Raw genomic sequence first — 20,015 nt, forward strand, 5'->3', positions numbered from 1 at the left:
AGTGAGTGGTTCCCCTCTAATACCTTATTGATCTGTCCACTGTTTCCTTGTGAGGTGGAAGGCCCCACTTCAAATGTCCTGACCAGCATCAGAGGGGAGTGTGGATCACTGTGACCACTTCCTAGGAGGATTCCTTATCCACAGGGTGACATTACAAGAGCTCCTGGGCTGGCTTCTTTCAATTCTCCCCCCATGGACTGAAATTGTTCCAGTCAACACCAAAGTGTTGTGCAAAGAGAAGAACTCGTAACTGGTACATTTATTTCAGATATTGGACATCTGCAGGCAGTGAAGAACACTTCATGCCAAATCTCTGCTCTCCATCAAGAAGGAAAAAGGATCTCAATCTTGAATTATCAGCACACAGGCAAACACTGTCTTTTGGGGCAGCTGCTTACTGTGTTTCCTGTGATTTGCATCAACAACCACTGTCTGATTGTGAGTCCATGACAAAAATACCGAGTTTGTTCACACTGAAATAGCTGGTGTTTATTCCTCCTCTTTAACCTTCTTGGTGCTGTTCCTTGTATTGAACAAAAAATTTGTGAATAGTTTTTATTAATCAGAAAATGCTGCTTCAGCCACTCTGCACACAGAGAACTCCACCATCCCCATGCCCTACTTCTAAAGCCCACTCTGTTTCCAAAGAAAGATGCTTTGGAACATAAATAATTCAATAATGAAGGTCAAAAGCAGCTTTATTGATATGAATAACCCTAATGAATGGCATTTATTCTAGACAGCACTAAGAATTATGCTTGGAAAGGAACTGCTTGCAGCAGCAGGTTCTCCTACTTTATAAACACTCTGTTTAGAATGAAAAGACTGATTTTTGCACTCTTAATACTTTGAATCAGAGCAACAGGGATTATGTCTGTGTTTCTGAGATGTTTAGAATAAAAGACACCATTTCTGCCTTATTTCTGATGCATTTCCATACATACACTTCTTGCCTGCACTTGTGGCCCCCCTTTTCCCTCCCCTCTTCCTTTCCATCAGTCATTTCTCCCTTATTAACAGGGCTAGACCAGGAAGGTTCTGCTCCCCCCCGGGTGAAAAACCTACGACTTGTAAGGCAGGCAGCAGAGATGACACTCCTTTCAAAGACCCTGTGATCCCTGAACAGGAATTTCACATTTCTGAGCAGGTTTCATGGCATTTTCTTACCAGGGACGTGCGAGCTATTGCCTGCACCACAGCACTGAAGACTTTCTCTGGCAGTCGAAGGAGAGTGGTTCCACTGTCTACTATGGCTTTATCAGCATTGTACTGGGGAGGGGAGAAAGAAAAAAAAGAGAGAAGTTGTATGCTGGAGTTACTGTAATGCAGATCCCACTGTCTCCTGAGCAGAACAAAGCTGCTCCTTTTTGGCAGCTGCCTTCCCAGAACTGCATGTCACACTTGTCAGCAGCCCTCTCCAGCTGACAGCTTCAATTCCAGCGAAATCTGAGAGAAAAAAAAAAAAGAAAAAAAAAGCAAGATACTATCAGCCTAGACGAAAGAATGGGTTTATCTGCACAGGTCAGGAAATTACTGTGTCACCACAGCTGGTGTAAATGGTCACGGTGCTGTAAAAAAGTGAATTCTGGCCCCTCTCAGAGGGGGCAAAAGCACTTTAATATTCAGTAGAGAGGTGTTGAATACCCTGAAGCAGCTTCTAAGTTCTAATCAAGGTCTCTACTGGCATGAGAACAACTCTACTTTAAACACAGCAGCCTGTTTTAATGGCTGGCATATCCAATATATGAATAAGCAGAAAAAATTAGGCCTTATTACATGTCTGTACTGGCTCAAGAGTACAAATGTCACACTTTATCCCTTCACTGCTGAAAATCCCTAAAACACACACACACACACACACACAAAAAAAAACAAACAAGTACAAAATTTCAATTTTGAAGTTTCAATCTTGCTGCCTTAAAATCTGCCCCCAAAAAAAGCCACCCATAGCAAACAGCTCTCTTATTACTAAAAGTTCAACCCTAAAATAAAGAGATTTCAGCAAACTTCAGATACAGTCAATGAGGTATAAACTTTTAAAAGGGTAAATCGTTTTTCATGAACTCTTTAAAAACTATGATTAACTGTAGGGGGGGTGGAGAAAAAAAGGCAAGTAGCAGTGGCAGATATTTGCATTAACTAATTTTGCTGCCAGCTTAGGCAGCAGGATTAATATAACTGAGCTGTGACATGTTTATGGCATAATCATAAGACACAGGATGATATACAGCCTAAGCTACTTAGGAAGAGGTCAAACAGCAAGTGAATTTAAAATACACTGGTTTGGATGTTAGCAAGTCACATGGAGTCCCTTTAGGGCATTGACAAAAATAAAACCCACCAAAAAAGTAAGAAAAAGTAACTTTTGAAAGTTATTTCCACATTTTTTTAAAGAGATGCTATGGGGTTGCCACACAGAGCTGAGAGAAAAGCAAACAGGAAACCATTTATTCCACACTCAGAAATACTTCTAAAGAGTGGAAAGAAATGCCAAGGCATTTTGGAGTCCGTTTGAACAGATTTGCACCACAAAATACACAATCACTGTCATCCTGGGATGCCACCCTTGGGGAAAAAAAAAGTAGTTAAAAGGGTTGACCAATGATATATAAACCTGTGCAAAAATCCGGGAGTAGTGGGATGGTTCACATCACTCAGCACCTGGTTTTGCCTTCTTGGCTTCCCTGGTTAATATTTACCAGTTGAAAAATGCACTTCTGGCAGCTCAGGACTCCTCCCAGCCCTGCTGCCAGGCTCGGAGCCACAGCTGTGCTGGAGCTCTGGACACATTCCCAGCATTGAAGCAACAGGACGAGTTTTCCCCAGCAAGGAAAGGAGCAGTCCCTGGTAAAAGCTGTGGAAAAAATGTTCAATTTCCTAGAAAACAACAGAGAGGAGAGAGGGCACACAGCTCCTCATCCTAGAGTGAATCATGCATCCTCTGCCAGCTCCTGACCAGCCAAACTTGCATTGTGCTGCTCCTGGTTTACTGCTTTTCCTCCCAAATTCTGTGGAATTCCTGTGGGAAGGTCTCCTTTGATCCAGGAAGGCTTGATCCTCCTGCACCAGTGAAAGCAACCCCTGGCTCAGAAAAGAGCAACAATTACAGGAAACTTTCCTGACACACCACTGAATTTTTCAGTGAGCTGTTTTCTGGCAACAGCATGTATTAAACCACTGAAGGGCTCCCCTTCAAAAACATGTTGCCTGGTTTTTTAAGGCAAGAAAGAAAAGCAAACATTTGTTTTAAAGGACCAGTGGTTTTGCTTTCCTAACAGCACAGTAGAAGCATTTAAATAGACCTTGTTCTGCTTATTGAGTTGAAAGATGCTGTGACTCATTTTAAATAATTGATAAGGCAATATGATTTCAATATTTTGCATGGAAATATAATATTTATGCACATGTTATACTGGAATCATGAATTTCACTTAATTTATATGAAATATAAAAGCGTTAAGCTTATCGCATCCCATTGATCTCCAACTAAGAGCATCAGAGTAGAATGAAATTAGGATGTCTAAAGAAATTGGGGCATAAAAAATACAGAACTAAAATCAAAGCATGAATACCAACAAGCAAGGGTAAGAAAGAGATAAAGCACACACATACACATATATCCTCCACAAAAAAAAAAAAAATTGAAATGCCTTTGGAATAAAAATTGCAACAGCACAGTCTCATTAGACTGATCTAGATACAGCAGAACATTATTCTTAATAGAAACAGAATAGGAACAGAAAGTTTATCCATCAGGAATAATAACTGCCAACCACAAGAGAGCAAAAGTTGATTGCAAGAACATAAAATAAAAAAAGGAAGCCTAGGATGAGAACTTTAGGAAGCAACCCAGAGTGACACTGTCCACTGCCATCATGAGCTGTGAGCTTAGGCAGCCCTACAGGGGTCAACCCAAACCCTCCCATTTCCTTTGTCTGACCAGAATTGCTTTAATTCAATTTTCAGGACACTGCAATGCACATCTGCTTGCCAAGACAGAACTGACCAAGCAGGTTTTTGTTTTGTTTTGTTTTTTCTCAGCCAAACTTGCATTTCACAGACAGGAACACAGAAGGGCCAATACCTCTCTGCAGTCCAGCTGGAGGTTCTGTCCCCCCACCTCCAGTTTGAGGATTTCCACCTGGTAGTACCACTCCTCTTTGATGGGTGTGTACCAGATATCCCCCGTGTACAGGCTTGGCTCAATTCCACCCAGCACCTAAGGGAGAGGAGAAAAAAAAGTCACATACTTGAAAACCCCACCTGTTTCATTTTGGGGCAAGGGAACACAAAAATGGAGATATTTAATTATGATACTCAGGGGCATCCAAGTTTTAATTTAGGACGATTTGTTAGGATTTTACTGTCAAGTTCTCTGTCAATAATAGAGCAGTATGAAACAACTAGACATTAAACAGATTGTGCTTCAAGCAGAATTCCCATACTGGGCCAAATTATCAGCATTTTTTTTCATCTACAACCTCACACTGATTCTATTATGAAAACTCCACTGTTTTAATTTTAAAAACAGTCTCTTCTGTGGTTAAATCTAGGCAGTGTATAAAAATGGGACAGAATAATAAACTTACATGTGAAAAATTTGTTTTATCAGATCAGAAAAGCTTTAATACTGTCCAAGAAAATTTCATTTATTCTTACACACATCTGAAATGGAATCCCATCCTGCCACTGCTATCACTCTTAGCTTCCATCAAAACCTAGGCTGAGGATGGCCGGGAGCATTTGTGGACTCTCTGACTCTGAGCTAAACCTAAGAAAGTTCTTTCTTGGTCTTGAATTATATGAAAAACATTTACAATATGTGAATTCTCCTCAAAGTGAGTATTTGGGGTCAGCTCCTGTGCTGAGATGTTTATTTCAGCACCATTTGGGAACAGTCATTCCATCTCCCAATTCCAGATGCATAAAGGGCCTATTCATGGTCCCACTAAGGATGATGGAAAGATTTCCCAAAGTAACAGAAAGCAGGAGATCTGATCTACAGATTTTTTCCCTTTAATATGTTGTTAAAAAAAAAAAAAGACCCTTGATTCCTCTCCCCCTTTTCACATCACATAAAAAATATACTGTAGCATTTTGATGAAATTGAACAAATTTATCAGCTGAATAAGGGACTACTCAGTTTGAGAAATATAGCAGAATCTGCCCTGAGGAAACACCACAACATCCATGTTTTTCTTTGTTAAAAGATGAAAAGTTTACTCAAACTTGAGAGAGAAAAAAAAAAAGAATTGAGAATGAAAATAAATAACACTCAAATTTTGCCTAAGGGCTCAGCTTTTCTTTAAAAAAAATAGAAAACATATTTAGAATACGAAAATATATTTAAACACTAAATTTGGCAGAAGCAGGATAGTCAGAGAAAAGAGGGAGAGAGATGAACAAAGATACATTTTCCCTCTCTTATTGACAGATACCCACAAGACTACCTCCGTTGGTACCACTTCCAGAAACAGGGAGTCCAGCACCACACATCTGCAGGGAGAAAATGTTGGGGATCTTTGCCTGCCTCACAAGGGAATCAAAGAATGTCTCCACAGAACTGGAAGGCTTGAAAAAACAAAAAACAAACGAAGAAAAAAAAAGAATTGAAGGGTTCATTAGAAAGTTTCTTTGCAGAAATCAGTAAATAATTAAAACAAGACTACTTTTCATGAGTAAATTGAATTTCTGACAAGCAGCTGATGAAAGTTCTAGACATAATAAGCCATTAAAATCCCAATATCTGTCATTTTTCTGTTTCTGCTGTTTTTAAAAACATTTTTACTCTTGGCCACTGTCAGCGCTGCTGCCACCTAATCCCTAAAACACAGGAGCAATTTTCCATTGCAGTTTCCAAACTCAAGCACCAGTTTCAGGCAGAAACTCTCACTGATAATTTCTGTTTGGAAAAGTGTTATTAGAACACTCAAAGGTAACTTGCCTTTCACAGCTTTCCATAGTTAAAAAGCAGAATTTTAAAGTCAAGATTTTCAGTTTTTCAGCACTGTTGAATTGTAACAAACTTTGAGTTGAGTGGCCCAAATTTTCTCTAGTTTTTCTTAAAGAACTTCATACCCAAGGATGCTCTTTCCAGCTGGGTACTGGCCAGGTTCTTCCTGCCACTGCAGGTTTTCCTTTGCAGTCACTGGAGTGTTGCAACTTCCCTATAATTCAGATTTGTGTGCATGGAGGTCAGAGGGGCCAAATGCTCTCACTACACAAAGCCCAGAGCAGCCTCAGAAGCCAAAAACCCTGAAATGCTTGGAAGAAGGGAAGAGGAAATGCCCTGAGTACTCTGCCCCAAGGAGAGTTTGAGAACAGCTTCTTCTTTCTCCTCTTCTCTTCTCTTCTCCTCTTCTCCTCTTCTCCTCTTCTCCTCTTCTCTTCTCTTCTCTTCTCTTCTCTTCTCTTCTCTTCTCTTCTCTTCTCTTCTCTTCTCTTCTCTTCTCTTCTCTTCTCTTCTCTTCTCTTCTCTCTTCTCTCTTCTCTCTTCTCCCTTCCCTTCCCTTCCCTTCCCTTCCCTTCCCTTCCCTTCCCTTCCCTTCCCTTCCCTTCCCTTCCCTTCCCTTCCCTTCCCTTCCCTTCCCCTCCCCTCCCCTTCCCAACTCTCACACAACTCTCCAGAGGCAGTTCTGAAATCTTTTGTTCTGTCTAGGTAGAACTCACTTTGGGATGTGAAGGCTGAAAATTGTAACTTTGTACTTTTCCCAATCACGTTTTCAGTTTTAGATTTTAAGGTTATACATTTTGGGTTATAAATTTCAGGTTTTAATTGAATCTTCTACCTGAATTTCCTGCCTCCAGAGGAGCAGGATGTGCTTGGTTCTGTGATCCTGGAAATACTGTAGCTAACGTTTGTTCTGAAATTATCCATCCACCTCAACTTTTATTTGATGAATGTAGAATGTCCTAGAATGAACTGCTGAGGACTTTGCCTGCGACCAGTTTTGAGAAGTATCCTCAGAGCTCTAATACCTCCCTCAACATACATCCCACAGCCACTAAAAGCTTTGTAAAAGCTTATTCATCCCACAGGAGTTAAACCAGCATTTCCATCACCAGAAAAGCCAAAATCCTCACATGGGACTGAGCTACCACCACAACCCAATTTATTCTTTCTGGAACAAAGACAGAAGATCTGTAGGAAGGAGTGGCTGGAAGGGTGGAGCCTAATGCTGACAGATCATCTGCTGGCTTGATTTTAACAGATTTCTATTTATCATCCTTGTGAAAGACCATCAGGGGGGAAGGGATGGTTTACCTTGGCTAAGGCATTGTAGGCAAGACCCAGGATCCCGTGCCATTTCACCCCTGGCAGGAAGAAGTTCTCTGACTCCAGGATGGTGGCAATGTTGATGGTGTAGCTGCCATAGAGTCCTTTGGGCATGGTGATGACATCTGTGCCCAGCACTCCAGTCCAGCTGCCTTGGCTGTACTTCACTGTCACCTCAATCCCTTCAGATCTGTATGTGCTTGACCTTGAAAAGGAAAGGACACATTGATACACAGACTGCTCACTTATAATGAAAGACAACAGAATATATTCCAACTCAATTTTGCTCAGAGAGGGAAAAAAAAGGGAAAATAAGTATGCAAAATATGTATTTATACTGCTCGTAAAATCAGGAAAAAGCAGAAATTAAAAAACCCCAAAACTCAAAGCCTGTTTTTTTATCCAGAAGCCATCAATAAATCAGATCTTCACAATGTGTTTTTTTTTTTAAAAAAAACAAATAATCTATGGTATTATGTCACCTAGTGCAGTGTCCCTGACTCAGACTGGTCCATAGGAGCAACACTCCTTTATCTGGAGAAAAAATGTATTAAATTGCACTAGGAAATGAAAGCTGCTGAATTCAAATCTAAAATTGAAATGCAAAGCTAACTGAATAGCTGTAGACTAATACCTCATTAATATTCCTAAAAGATCCTTTTTTGCTAAATTGGAATATTATTGTGAGTATCAGCAGTAAGACAGAGGTTTCCTAAACCTGCAGTTTGACCTGTCTCTGAGGAAGTAAGTAGAATTTGATATCATCAACAAATGATTCACTGACTTGGAGGAGAAAAGGAACTATTTTTTTTCTGGACCAGGGAAGCAAAGGAGCAGTTGAGTATAGCAAACAAAAGAAGGAACTGAATCCTGTTTAAAAGGCTTTTTTAAAAAAAGTAAAAGCTTAAATAGATTTTTCATTTTAAAGACCTGTAATCCATAAGTATTGCTATCATATCCCACCAACACCTGTACTGAAGAGCTTCAGAAGTTCTAGATCCCTCACAATTTACTTTGGATCCTCTCCTTGGCACACAGCTTCCTCTTTTGGAGAGGCAGATGACTACACTCAGTTCCTCTCAAGAGACTTTTCACAGCTTTTTGGAAAGTAAATTAAGGGGGGGGAGGAGACAAAGCATAAAATAAATTTATAACAGTGTCTTTACATGTGTGTATGACAACAGAGAGGGCAAGGGTTTATCAGCTGCAGATACTTTGATCAATCCAGCCTTAATCTAACAGCCACATGACATGGCTTCACAGGCCCTGTGCCTGAGCTCACCAGCATGAATTTGGGTAATTTTCATTATTATGAGGAACAACCTTCGGATGGCAACATGGCCAAGTCCCATAATTCAAACACTTTCTCCTGAGGGACACTTTGGCCATATGGACCATGCAGCTGACTCTTCCATGGGAGGGAGGCCAGGCTCTAACTCTAAAGCAGTTCTTGACACCCTCAAGGCCTCACCCTTCAAGGGTTAACATCCAAGGCAGCAGAAATACGTGAGATAATATTTAAAAGCACAGGAGTTCTGGAGATACTGCTATTTCCTGCATCTGATCACTTCCACTGCTCCTGTGTAATTCTGCATTTGTATGACACTTACACAAAGGAACATCTCTGCTCAGGCAGGGTCTCCAGAGCACCTCTGTGACACTGGCAGGACATTTTATAAATCAAAATAGAGTCTGAATAATTAGCAGCATAATGGAAACTGGGGGACAGGAAACGAAAGGGAGAATACTTTTCTTCATGTAGGAAAGTGTCAGGCTGAGCAGCAGTAAACATCTGAAATCAGAGAGAAAATTGAGTGCTGGGAGAATAAAGTGAAAAAAATCTGCAGATACAAGCAGTGCATGACTAGAACAGCAGCACAGAACTCTTCTTCCAGGAGCAGGAAGAGCTGTGGACCAGGACACAGAAAGACTGGATTCATTTTCCAGCACAGCTGGTGACCTGTCCTGTGGAAAGTTAAGTCCCTTCCTCACCATTTGTGCCTCAGCTTCCCCACCTGTAGAAATGGATCTGAAGTCACTCATCTCATTTGCAAAGTTCACAAATGTCATATTGAGGAGGAGGAGACTTTATTAGTTCCTTCAAGGAGGAAAATTGGTAACATGGGAAGAGATCTTGCAGTAAATTGTTCTGTTCTGCAAAACCACTTCCCCATCCTCTTGCAGGTGATCAGACACTCTTGTTTTTTTCACCTTTCTACCTCACTGATCTAAAGGAAGAAAACTTTAGAGTTTAAAACTAGAGACTTGTAATTCATGGGCCGAGTGCTTTAAAACAAACACACAGCACAGAAAAGAAAATTACAAACAAGCTGTTTTGGCTGTGATGAGAAAAGAAGAAATTCACCTCTTCCAGCAGGACAAAGTGTATCTTAGCCAGAGGCAAGGAATAAGGGCTCTGGTTATAATAATAATAATTCCTCTGGCAAGGGATAAGGGATCATGGTGCTGTAGTGATCCTACTCCCTTCTCCCTCTCCTTCCATTTCTATTTTCTCTCCAAAGCAGCCACCAGAACCCTGGTCCTCAAACCTCAAATGGATCTCGAGCCCCAGCTGAGCAAACCAGCAATGGGGTCATTTTCTCTTGCAGAGTTAATCCTCATTACCAGCACACAGCATAGGACAAAACACAACCAAAATCTTATTTTCTCATGTCACAATCCCTTTGCAGGCAAGCTCAACATGGCAACAGCAAATCCACCACATGTAACAGCGACCTCACCAAACAACTTTAAGACAAAGCAGACATGAAAATACAACAGAAATTATTGATTTCTAACCAAGAAGTCCCATCTAATCTGCAGGGCTTCCACAAAATGTTTATCATTCACCCCAAACCACAACCTGTACAGTGCACACAACCAACCTCACAGGATCACACTGCAAAAGCACCAACACACGCTGCTATATTTCTTTTGTTTGATGGTATAGAACTTGTTGTATTACTTCAATTTATTTTCTATATCTCTCTTACCTCCCTATCTCTTGGAAAGATCAACTCTTGAGCAGCTTGCTTTTGAAGCTTCAGATGGTGAGGCAGTAGTACTCCTTATTTATTTACTGAAATAAAACTGGATACTGTTCCTGAATACTGAAAGCCCTGAACATGTCAGATTTACATACTGCTGCAGAGCCACCACTGATCATTGGTTTCAAGTATAAAATTCCCTTTATATGTCTGTTTAAGTAGCTCTTTTATCATAAGTAGAGTACTCAACAAAACTACTTGTTATTTTCGACAGCAAGAGAAACAAACACCGTGATTTCTTTTCAGTTCAGGACAAATCAGGTAATTTTGCAAAACCTTATACATTGTGGTGACTTATAGAGCATGATTATCACAGCAAACTCAGAAGTTTTTACAGCAAAGGTTTGTCAGAGCCACTCAAAAGCCCAAGTTGTAAAAGAGTGCGTGGTAACAGCTTTACTCACGTTGTAAAGAAAGAGCCAGATAATTAAACAGCAGGATTATATCACATAGATTATATGATACACAACATCATTCAACAAGTTAGTTCTGGAATTGCTCCAGGAGGGCTCTTCCTGAAAAACACACTCTCTGGGTCCTTTGAAACAAAGATAATGCCTTCCCCATGCACCCCCCTCAGTTTCAGTCCAAAAAGAATCATGCATTCAATTTCTGATTTTGATCATCTGAATAAAATTAAACTAAGAGTGTGGCACCAGGAAATTAAGCCCCATCACTCTCTCCAACACAACATGAATATTCTAATAAGCACACATCTATAACTCATAACCCATGAATTTAACAAATTACTAATCTTTCTTTCCCCTTGTCTTCAACTTGCAGTTTAAAATGTCAGAAGCACTCCATGGCAATATAGGGAAAAACTGAAGGAGTGATTACCAGATGAGAGGAAATCCCTTTATCTAATCTTAAGTGTTCCTCCTAGGAAGGAAGAAAAGTGCCCATAGGTCGTTTTTCTCATTTACACGTGGGCAAAGGTTGCTTTTGGGTAATTTTACAGATCCAGCTGATGTGATATCAGTGCCCCTGTTTACCATCCCTGCAAAATTATGACAACCAAGTGTCCTGGTTTGTGCTGGGGGATAGAGTTAATTTTCTTCACAGCAGCTAACACAGGCTGTGTTTTGAATTTGTGCTGGAAACAGAGCTGAAATATAGAGATGTTTTTGTTATTGCTGAGCAGCTCTTGCACATAGCTGAGACCTTTTCTCCATCTCACCCCACCCCACCACTGCCAGGCTTGGTGTGCACGAGAATTTGGGAGGGGACACAGCCAGGTGACCCCGGCTGACCCCAGGGATATCCCACACCATGCTGCCATGCTCATATACAGCTGGGGGAAGAAGGGGGAAATGTTTGGGCTTTTGGTGGATGAGTGAGTGAGTGGCTGTGTGGGGCTGAATTGCCATGGGATTTAAATCACAGTGCCAAGGAAAAATGTTCTGATTGCTGGGAAAAGTCTATCCTAAGGCCAGTCTCAAAAAGAGACAAGCAACAGCACCCAAGGAAGTAGAGGTGCTGGGCTTTACCTCCAGTCAGGAAAAGTCTCAAATAAAACCTCCTGGAATCTGTTTCCAAGCACGTGAAGGACAATCACGCAGTCACAGACACAACGAGGAATTTCACAGGCATACCACAGCTGACCAACCTCACTGCCTCCTACATCGAGACTGGAGGCACAGATGAGGAGAACAGTGGCTGTAGCACATCTTGGCTTCAGCCAGGCTTTGGACACCACCTGCCATGGCATTCCTGTTTGGAAGCTGAGCATGTGGGGCTGAACAAACCAGCTATGGTGTGGGCTGAAGATGGGCTGCAGCTCTGGGTCCAAAGGAGCCATTGACTCGTGATGAGCAGAGCAGAGCCCCAGGGCTTTTGAGTGGAAGAAAAACTCCACAGCCTGGAGAAAAGGAGGCTCAGGAGAGACTTTCTCACTCTTTACAAGCCCCTGGCAGGAGGGTGCAGCCAGGTGAGGGTCAGGCTCTTCTCCCTTGCAACAGCAACAGGACGAGAGCACACAGCACCAAACTGTTCTGAGAGGCTCAGGCTGGACACCAGGAGGAATTTCATCATGGAAATGGTCATTAAACTGAACAGGCTGCCCAGCGAGGTGGTGGACATCCCCCCTGGAGGTGTCCAAGGAAGGCCTGGATGTGGCACTCAGTGTTCTGGGCTGGTGACAAGGTGGGGACCAGTCCTAAGTTGGACTTGATGGTCTTGGATGTCTTTTCCAACCTCAGTGATTCTGTGGTCTGTGAAGGTCTTCATCAAGAACCTGCATGAAGGACAGACTGCACACTCAGATTTGCATGGGATCTACACCAAAGGGAGCAGCTGCCACAACCACGAGTTACATTTTTTGAGGTTCAGGTTGGACAACAGGAAATATTTCCTCCCCAGGAGACTGTGGTATGGCACTGGAACACTCTGCCTGGACAGAGCAGGGATTCTCCATCCCCAGAGGTTTACAGGACTTGGCTGGGCTCAGCCATGGCTCACCTGCCCTGGCGACAGCCCCAGCTCATTTGGGATGTGTGCTAGGTGACCTGCAGAGCTTTTCTGCAGACAGCATTTTTATAAGATCTACCTAATTTCACTGGGGCCAGGATCCTTCCAATTTATTTATTTAAATGTAGTTAAAATATTTAAAATGGAAGAAGCACGCTGTACCCAGGAGTCTGCTCATGTTTGTATTCTGAGCCCACTGCAGGACTCCATCAGTGCAACCCAAACCAGAAACTCTTGCTGCAATTGCTCTGTTTTCAGTAATTTTACAAAGCACACTTAACTAACTCTTTAGGGCTTGGACTTCAAGGTTTCATTATTAACCTTATATCAAAGTTCTCTAAACACATGAGAACACTGATCAGAGGCTGTAACCTTCACACAATTTCAGCCTTTCTCCACACACAAGCTCTGCTGTTGCTGTTTCTCATGGTTTGTGTTTCTGATGAGACAGGCCTTGTCCTTCCAGTCTCAATAACATCAACTAAGAGACAAGGGAGAAAGAATGCTTGTGCAAAATTTTAATTCTTGCAATTAAGTTTTCTCCAGCCACTGCCTATGGAAGGGAATAGCTAGCTGGCATGGAAAACCCTGCAATAGTGTAGAAATAGATACCAAGTGCAAATTCTGGATTTTCCAGACCTGTATCATATCAGCATTATGTGAAATATCTCCATAAACATCTAAATATATGACAGGAGGTGAGGCTACTCTAGTAAGCAGCATGGAAATAATAGATTTCCCTCCATTTCCAGTGCATCTTACTGGGAAAAAATGTGTAAAACCCCATGTTAAAACACATGTGAGATAGTGAGAATGATGATACTCCCCAGATTCCCAGCACTCTTAGTATTTTTATCCATATGCTTCAGCTAAAGATAGACACTGCATTTTGGAGATGTTTACCTGAAATAATTAAAACTAGAGAAAGGCAGAAAGGAAAAAAGAAGTGTGATTCAGACAAAGCTTGGCTGTGATTAATGTCAGCTTATGCTAAACACAGCAAATTTAGTGCATGACAAACACCAGAACCACCAAGCTGTATTTTATAAATAACCAGATTCATCAGGGTCTGTCCAGATCACTGATTGATTGAGGCCTGTGGCCAAACTGAACAAGAAATTAGGTTTTCACTAAGTAATTTTGCTTCTGGATGAAATGCCAAGTAACCAATACAATTACCGGCTTTTAATTTTTGTTTTCAAACAAAGGCAAAGCATATTGAAACTTAATTCCTTGCACGTCTATTCAGGTAAGAAATGGGCTGAAATTGGTGTGATTTTGCAAATGATTTTTACCCTGTAATCATCTTCTCTTTTCTCCAGTTCTAATTAGTACTGCTGATGTTCACTCAGAGCTCAGCTGTGCTGCCACCAGTGGGGCTGTTCATGGTGTCAGGCAGGGTTTTGCATCAGGAAATCCAAAATTCCCACCAGGCAACCAACATCCCACTCCCAGGGGATGTCACAGGAGCCCCAGGAGCTGCCTTATCATCCTGTCTTGCATGTAGGAGCCAGAATCCCCCTAATTTCCACCACAGGTGCAGAACAGGTACTTACAGCTCGGGATTGAAGTAGGATGTGACATCAGGATCAGGCACACCTGCTACAGCAAAATTGCTGCTCCCGGTGTCAACCAGAATATTTAACTGTCAAAAAAAAAAAAAGAAAAAGAAAAAAGAAAAGAAAGGAGAGGTGATTTGCATATCCAATTAAACAATTAAACAAATTGGGAAAAAAGCATTGCAGTTTTTGTCTAAACTATCTTCAGTTTTAAAATCATGGTGAGCATTGCCCCGAGAAACAAATTTAGTGTCACTTTCGGGAAAGATATGCTGCAGCCCATCCAAAACAGCTGATCCTGCTGAAATGCTTTAAAATAGTCCTGTTCCTGTTCCTGGAAGGGGGAAAACCCACCAAGCCCATATTTGCACAGCAGATGAATTCCTGATCATCTCAATTTTCTTTTTGGCCCAAGCCCACATTTGCACAGCAGATGAGTTCCTGATCATCTCAATTTTCTTTTGGCCCAACCCATGAGTCTTGGCAACCTGTCCAGAACACAGGTTGAATTATGGACTGCTTAAAGCTCTCTTTGTCTTCGAGCTTGTGAGATTTCAAGGTAGGGGCAGAGTGCAGGTGTGGACAGAGATAAGCAGAACCATGAAGCTGCTTCATGGATTGGAAAACACAGGAGCAATGCCCAGTTCATCCTGAGCAGCAGCAACATCCCATAGCCTTTACCACCCTTAAAAATGAGGTTGGCAGATTTATTAACACCATGATTGAAAGGTGGCCTAAGAGGGAGCCACTTGTTTGGTTGATTGGGAAGGTGATTTAGGCTGAAAATTGCCTTAACATGGACAAAATGGGACACCTCCTTTCCCCATCTAGCTAGGTAACCAGGCTGCTCCATCACAGCTGCAGGATGGAAAAGCAGGATCACTTCCTTCAGGGAGACTTGGAGACCACATTAGGTACAGAGACATTAAATGCAAGTTTAAATCAGTCAGAGACTCTACTGCTATCAACAGCACTGGTCACACTTCTCCCCTGCTCTTGGCTGGATGCTTCCCAGGTCTCCCTGGCAAAGCCACAGGGCTGTGATGCAAACCAGATCAGGTTCCTCACCCACAGATACCATGAAAAAATAACAATCTGCCATATCAGCCAGCCACTCCAATGGATATGGTAGGAGCAGATACCAGAGATGGGCGATTCCCTCCTTTGGCGACAACGGATTGGTTTAAAACACCTCCCCAGAAAAATATTAAAGAATTAGGAATTTTCCTGTGGGAATCAGTGAAACATGAAGATTTGGTTGGCCAAATCTGGTTGGCTTAAGGCCAGCTCAAACCAGCCCCTTTGGTAGTCCCATCACTCCTTAAGATGTGATGTAGCTTGGGATCTACAACAGGAGGGGATGTGGGAAGGGCAAGAGAGAATGATCAGGGAAACAAGTTTGGTGTTGACAAAGGAAGTGGAGAAAAAGGGCTGAGGTCAGAAATGAGTGTAAACACCAAGGAGGATAAAGCATTTGAAAAAGATGTGCTTGAATTCTTCTCTAATAAGACTGAACATAGACAAAAAGTGTGAGTCAATGTTTAAAAACATCTTTGGTTCGTTCATAGAGGAGAGGGGAGGTGATGGTTACCCTTGTTTCACCCTTTTAATATAGTATGGGACTGAGAAACTCTGAAATTTAAACAAGAACACAAAACCAAACAGTAATTTCTGAGACTCTCTTCTGAACTGCAGGCACACTCTGTCATTGGTATTCCCAGCCCTAATCTTGCAGAAATTTTAAGACTAAAGAGAAACAAACCAACAACCTTAGCCAAGCTGCATCCCAGATTTTAGATTAAGCAAAGACAATACATTAAAATTTATTTTGCAACCACATGAGCTAGACAGAGACATCTAAGAACAAAAGGACATCCACAAGTTCACTTGGCTCCAGCAGCTGAGGCTTTAAAAGAAAATAAGAACCTCTGAGGCTGTGCAATAAAATCCAAAGTTTGCTGCATACTTCATTTCAATGCTGTCAAAAGCCTAACATTTTTTTTCAACTACCTAACAAAGTGCAAACTATTCATTTCTGAATTCATTTCCCCTTCTCTGGCACAGAAATCATATTAAAAATAAACAACGAAGAGTAGCTACAACGTGTGCCTGCATCTATCAGGACTGACAAAATTTGCCTCAAAGGGGTGCTGCAGGGCTTAAATTAATTAGCCTTTCCCAGGTAGTTTGTGATGCTTGAGTAATGGGCACTATAGATCAGCTGTATAAATACATGTAGGTGTTGCCTTAGCCTCAGTGATATGCATGGCACCATACACGGAGGAGGACATGGGGGAGAAAAAAAAAAAAAGCCAACCAAAACGAAACAAAAATCACTAAATATGACACATACAAATGATATTTTACCCCCACACCTTAAATACAATGTTATCGTCACAGAATTCACAAACCATCCAAGGAAAGGGCAGATTTGCTGCCCACAGGACGGAGCAAATGGAGATTTCCAGAAGAAAATGGATATTCCCCCACAAAGAAAGAGGGAAAGCACAAAGCTGGCTAACCGTGCCACTCCAGCCCCCTCGGACACAGCAGTGCTCACATGAGAGATGCTATTGAGGCTGACATTCTCCAGCCACATGTTTGTGCATAATGAGATGCAGGCGGCCGGGGCAGACACTGATTTATTGTAGTCCTCACAATAGCACCAGTGATTAGCAGCTCAATTTGGGGTGGGTATAACTTACTGAGTTCCCTTTCTCTCCTGAATTTTCTTTAGTGCCTTCACATCTCATTAAGAGGCACTTCCATGATTCCCCGGAGATGGTGGGGCAGCTTCAGGCGAGCTCTGGAGAGGAACAGGGTGGCCACTGAAGGAGCCATGGTCCAGGGCTTCCATCCTGTCCTGTCCTACTCAGCCACGGACAGCAGCCCTGCTGGTGGGAGTCCAGGGCTTCCCTCTGGCTGCCCTGGCAGGTCTGGGACTCTGGCAGGGGTCAGGAACCCCCCTGGACAGAGCCCCCAGAGACACTGTCTGTGATCTCTGGCCATGGAAAAGAGTTTTCAATCTTACAGGATGAATTACCAGCTCTGAGTGTTTGATATCAGTAATAATTAAGTGTGGCACGGGTGCAAAAGTAAAATTTTAGGATTCTAGATAAGGGGTCCAAAGGGGACAAGATGGAGGAAATTGGGTGTGTCTTGTCCTTTTTCTCCTTCTTCATGCCCTCCATTTTCACTGTGGTGTTGGCATTTTTCTGTTGGTTCAGGCTGGGGACACACTGTCCAACGTAGGTGACAGATATTGGCACGTTATTGTAAATCCAGCCCAGGGGGTTTGTGGTATTTAATGTTTGTCACATCCCACTGAGGGCAGAGTCCCACACGCTGCCCTGCAGGACAGAGCTGGGCAGGGCAGCAGAACATGTTAGAGATAAACAGAATAAACAACCCTGAAACCAGCACAGACCAATTATGGCTTCTGCTTTGGCAGCGGGGCTGACAGAGACTTTCTACAATCCTGGAATCATCAATACCACAGATTCTGACACCTGCTGAGAAGGACATGGGGATGCTGATGGGTGAAAGGTTGGACATGTCCTTGGGAATATCAACTTGCAGCCCAGAAAGCCAATTGTGTCCTTGGCTGCATCCAAAGCAGCGTGGGCAGAGGTGAGACGGGGATTTTGTCCCTGTGCTCAGGTGAGATCCCACCTGCAGAGCTGCCCCAACCCTGTCCCAGCCCAGGAGGAGCTGGAGCTGCTGCAGAGAGCCCAGAGGAGGCTCCAGGATGAGCAGAGGGATGGAGCAGCTCTGCTGGCAGGAAAGGCTGGCACAGCTGGGATTGTTCACCTGCACAGGAGAAGCTTTGGGCTGAGCTCAGGGTGGCCTGGCAGGGCCTGGAGGAGCCCCAGGAAAGCTGGAGAGAGACAATTTCCAGGGCATGGAGGGACAGGGCACAGGGAATGGCTTCAAACTGCCAGAGTGGGTTTAGATCAGATATTAGCATTAAAACCAATTAAAAACTACTTTCCTTTTGCTTTTGGAAGAAGCAAAGCCTTTTTTTTGGGATTTTTTTTTTTGTAGTTTATTTTGCGGTATTCCTGTGGCAAGCACATTTCTCTCCCTCTCAGGATTTTTCATAGAGGTGCACAGAGAGAAATGAAAGAGAAAGCAATTTCTCTTTCTGCTCCTGGATTTTCCTATGTGGAATGTGTGTGGAGAATTGTTTTCCTGGGGTGATTGTTTGGTTGGATTCTGGTGAGGATTGTTTGAGCCTGATGACCAATCCAATCCACCTGGGGCTGGACTCCTGGGAGAGGGTCATGAGTTGTGTTAGAGATAGGGTCAGAGAAAGTAGCATGTAGTTTTAATATCCTCCTTTTATATAGTATATTAATGTATTTTAGCATAGTTATAATAAAGAAATCATTCAGCCTTCTGAATTGAGTCAGACATCAGCATTTCTTCCCATTGGGTTCACCTGCATTTACAATAGTTTCCAAGTTCAATTTCAGATTCACACAACAGACACTGAGAGTAAATGCACTAAATTGTTTCTCCTCCCTAAAGGTCACCTTAACCACAGCTGTTGCAAATGAAATCTGCACCTAGTAAAGTACCTGGAGATTATTTTCTGCATTTGTCTGCATTTCCTACATGCAAATAGAGTTGTTATTATTAACAGGAGGCTCATAAAGATCCCTATTTTACAGTAAGCAAGACAGGAACATCCACCTCTGCCATGACAAACTAACAGAGTCTGACACTATCTATATGCCATTAATTTGTGGTTGCAAAAAGAAGCAAATCCAAACTTGTTTACTGGAAGTCATCAGCACTGAAAGCAGAAGCCTCGGAGGTCATGCATTTTACATTTTTTTCTATTCTGAAGGGGTAGAGACACTAAAAATTCCCCAGTCCCAATGATTTCTTTCAACTGGAAGTCAAACACTTTGTCAATACATCCCTTAAACTTTCCAGTGCTTGATTTAGCAGCAGCATCAAATAGCACTTACTGCATGCTACACAGCTTCAATAATTTAACTTACCACTATGTCTTTAATATTTTTAAGCCTTCCATTGCTAAATATTGTTGTATTTTGCTACCAGAAAGAACAAAAATTGCCTATTGATGTGTTATCATTTTTTCCCTCAGCAAAGCTTTGGCTGTCTGTGGTTCAGGCACCTGCCCTGGTACAGCAGGTGATGTCAATATGACACATCCACACTAGACTGGTTGCTATTCATGCCTCATTTAACTGCCTGGCATAAAACAATTTGCAGTTATCCACCATGCATTCACAAAGTGACTTCCTTCACATTTTCAAGGGAAAGTGAGAGCAGCAATCTTTCATTTTTTGTTGCATAGAGGTTGCTCCTATCCCTTAGCTGGGACAGAAGTTGCCTTTGTTCTGGCACACACCCTGCTCAGACTTTGTAGAAGTTCCTCTTCCCTGTTTTAGTTTGAGAGGTTCTGGTAACAACCAGAAAAATATCTGAAACCAATCCCACAGGCTAAAAGTGCAAAATGGTTTGTTTATTTTTTTAAGCAGCTGTCTGCATGATTTAGCATCCACAGCCTTTTCCAGGTGTGGAATCCTGTGGCTTGCCTGCAAACCTGCTGCTTTTGTTGTGATTCCCTGGGTTACCCACACTGAACTAGGGATACTCTTCATCCCTGCCAAAAGACTAGTCCATAGAAAA

General features: G+C 42.3%; 1 protein-coding gene across 1 annotated transcript in view; it reads right to left on the bottom strand.

Annotated features, from left to right (window-relative positions):
* Positions 1 to 20,015, bottom strand: part of BACE2 (beta-secretase 2) — a 51,938-nt gene that overhangs the window by 11,306 nt on the left and 20,617 nt on the right. Inside the window, exons 2-6 of the mRNA XM_021540335.3 lie at positions 14,349 to 14,437; positions 7,265 to 7,481; positions 5,443 to 5,571; positions 4,085 to 4,219; positions 1,168 to 1,269 (exon numbers count right to left, since the gene is read on the bottom strand). Of these exons, the coding sequence (XP_021396010.3) occupies positions 1,168 to 1,269; positions 4,085 to 4,219; positions 5,443 to 5,571; positions 7,265 to 7,481; positions 14,349 to 14,437 (672 nt within the window). The remainder of the gene's footprint in view (positions 1 to 1,167; positions 1,270 to 4,084; positions 4,220 to 5,442; positions 5,572 to 7,264; positions 7,482 to 14,348; positions 14,438 to 20,015) is intronic.

The sequence above is a fragment of the Lonchura striata genome, chromosome 1 (assembly GCF_050655825.1).
Source record: "Lonchura striata isolate lonStrDom1 chromosome 1, ASM5065582v1, whole genome shotgun sequence".
In the NCBI taxonomy this organism is placed as follows: Eukaryota; Metazoa; Chordata; class Aves; order Passeriformes; family Estrildidae; genus Lonchura; species Lonchura striata.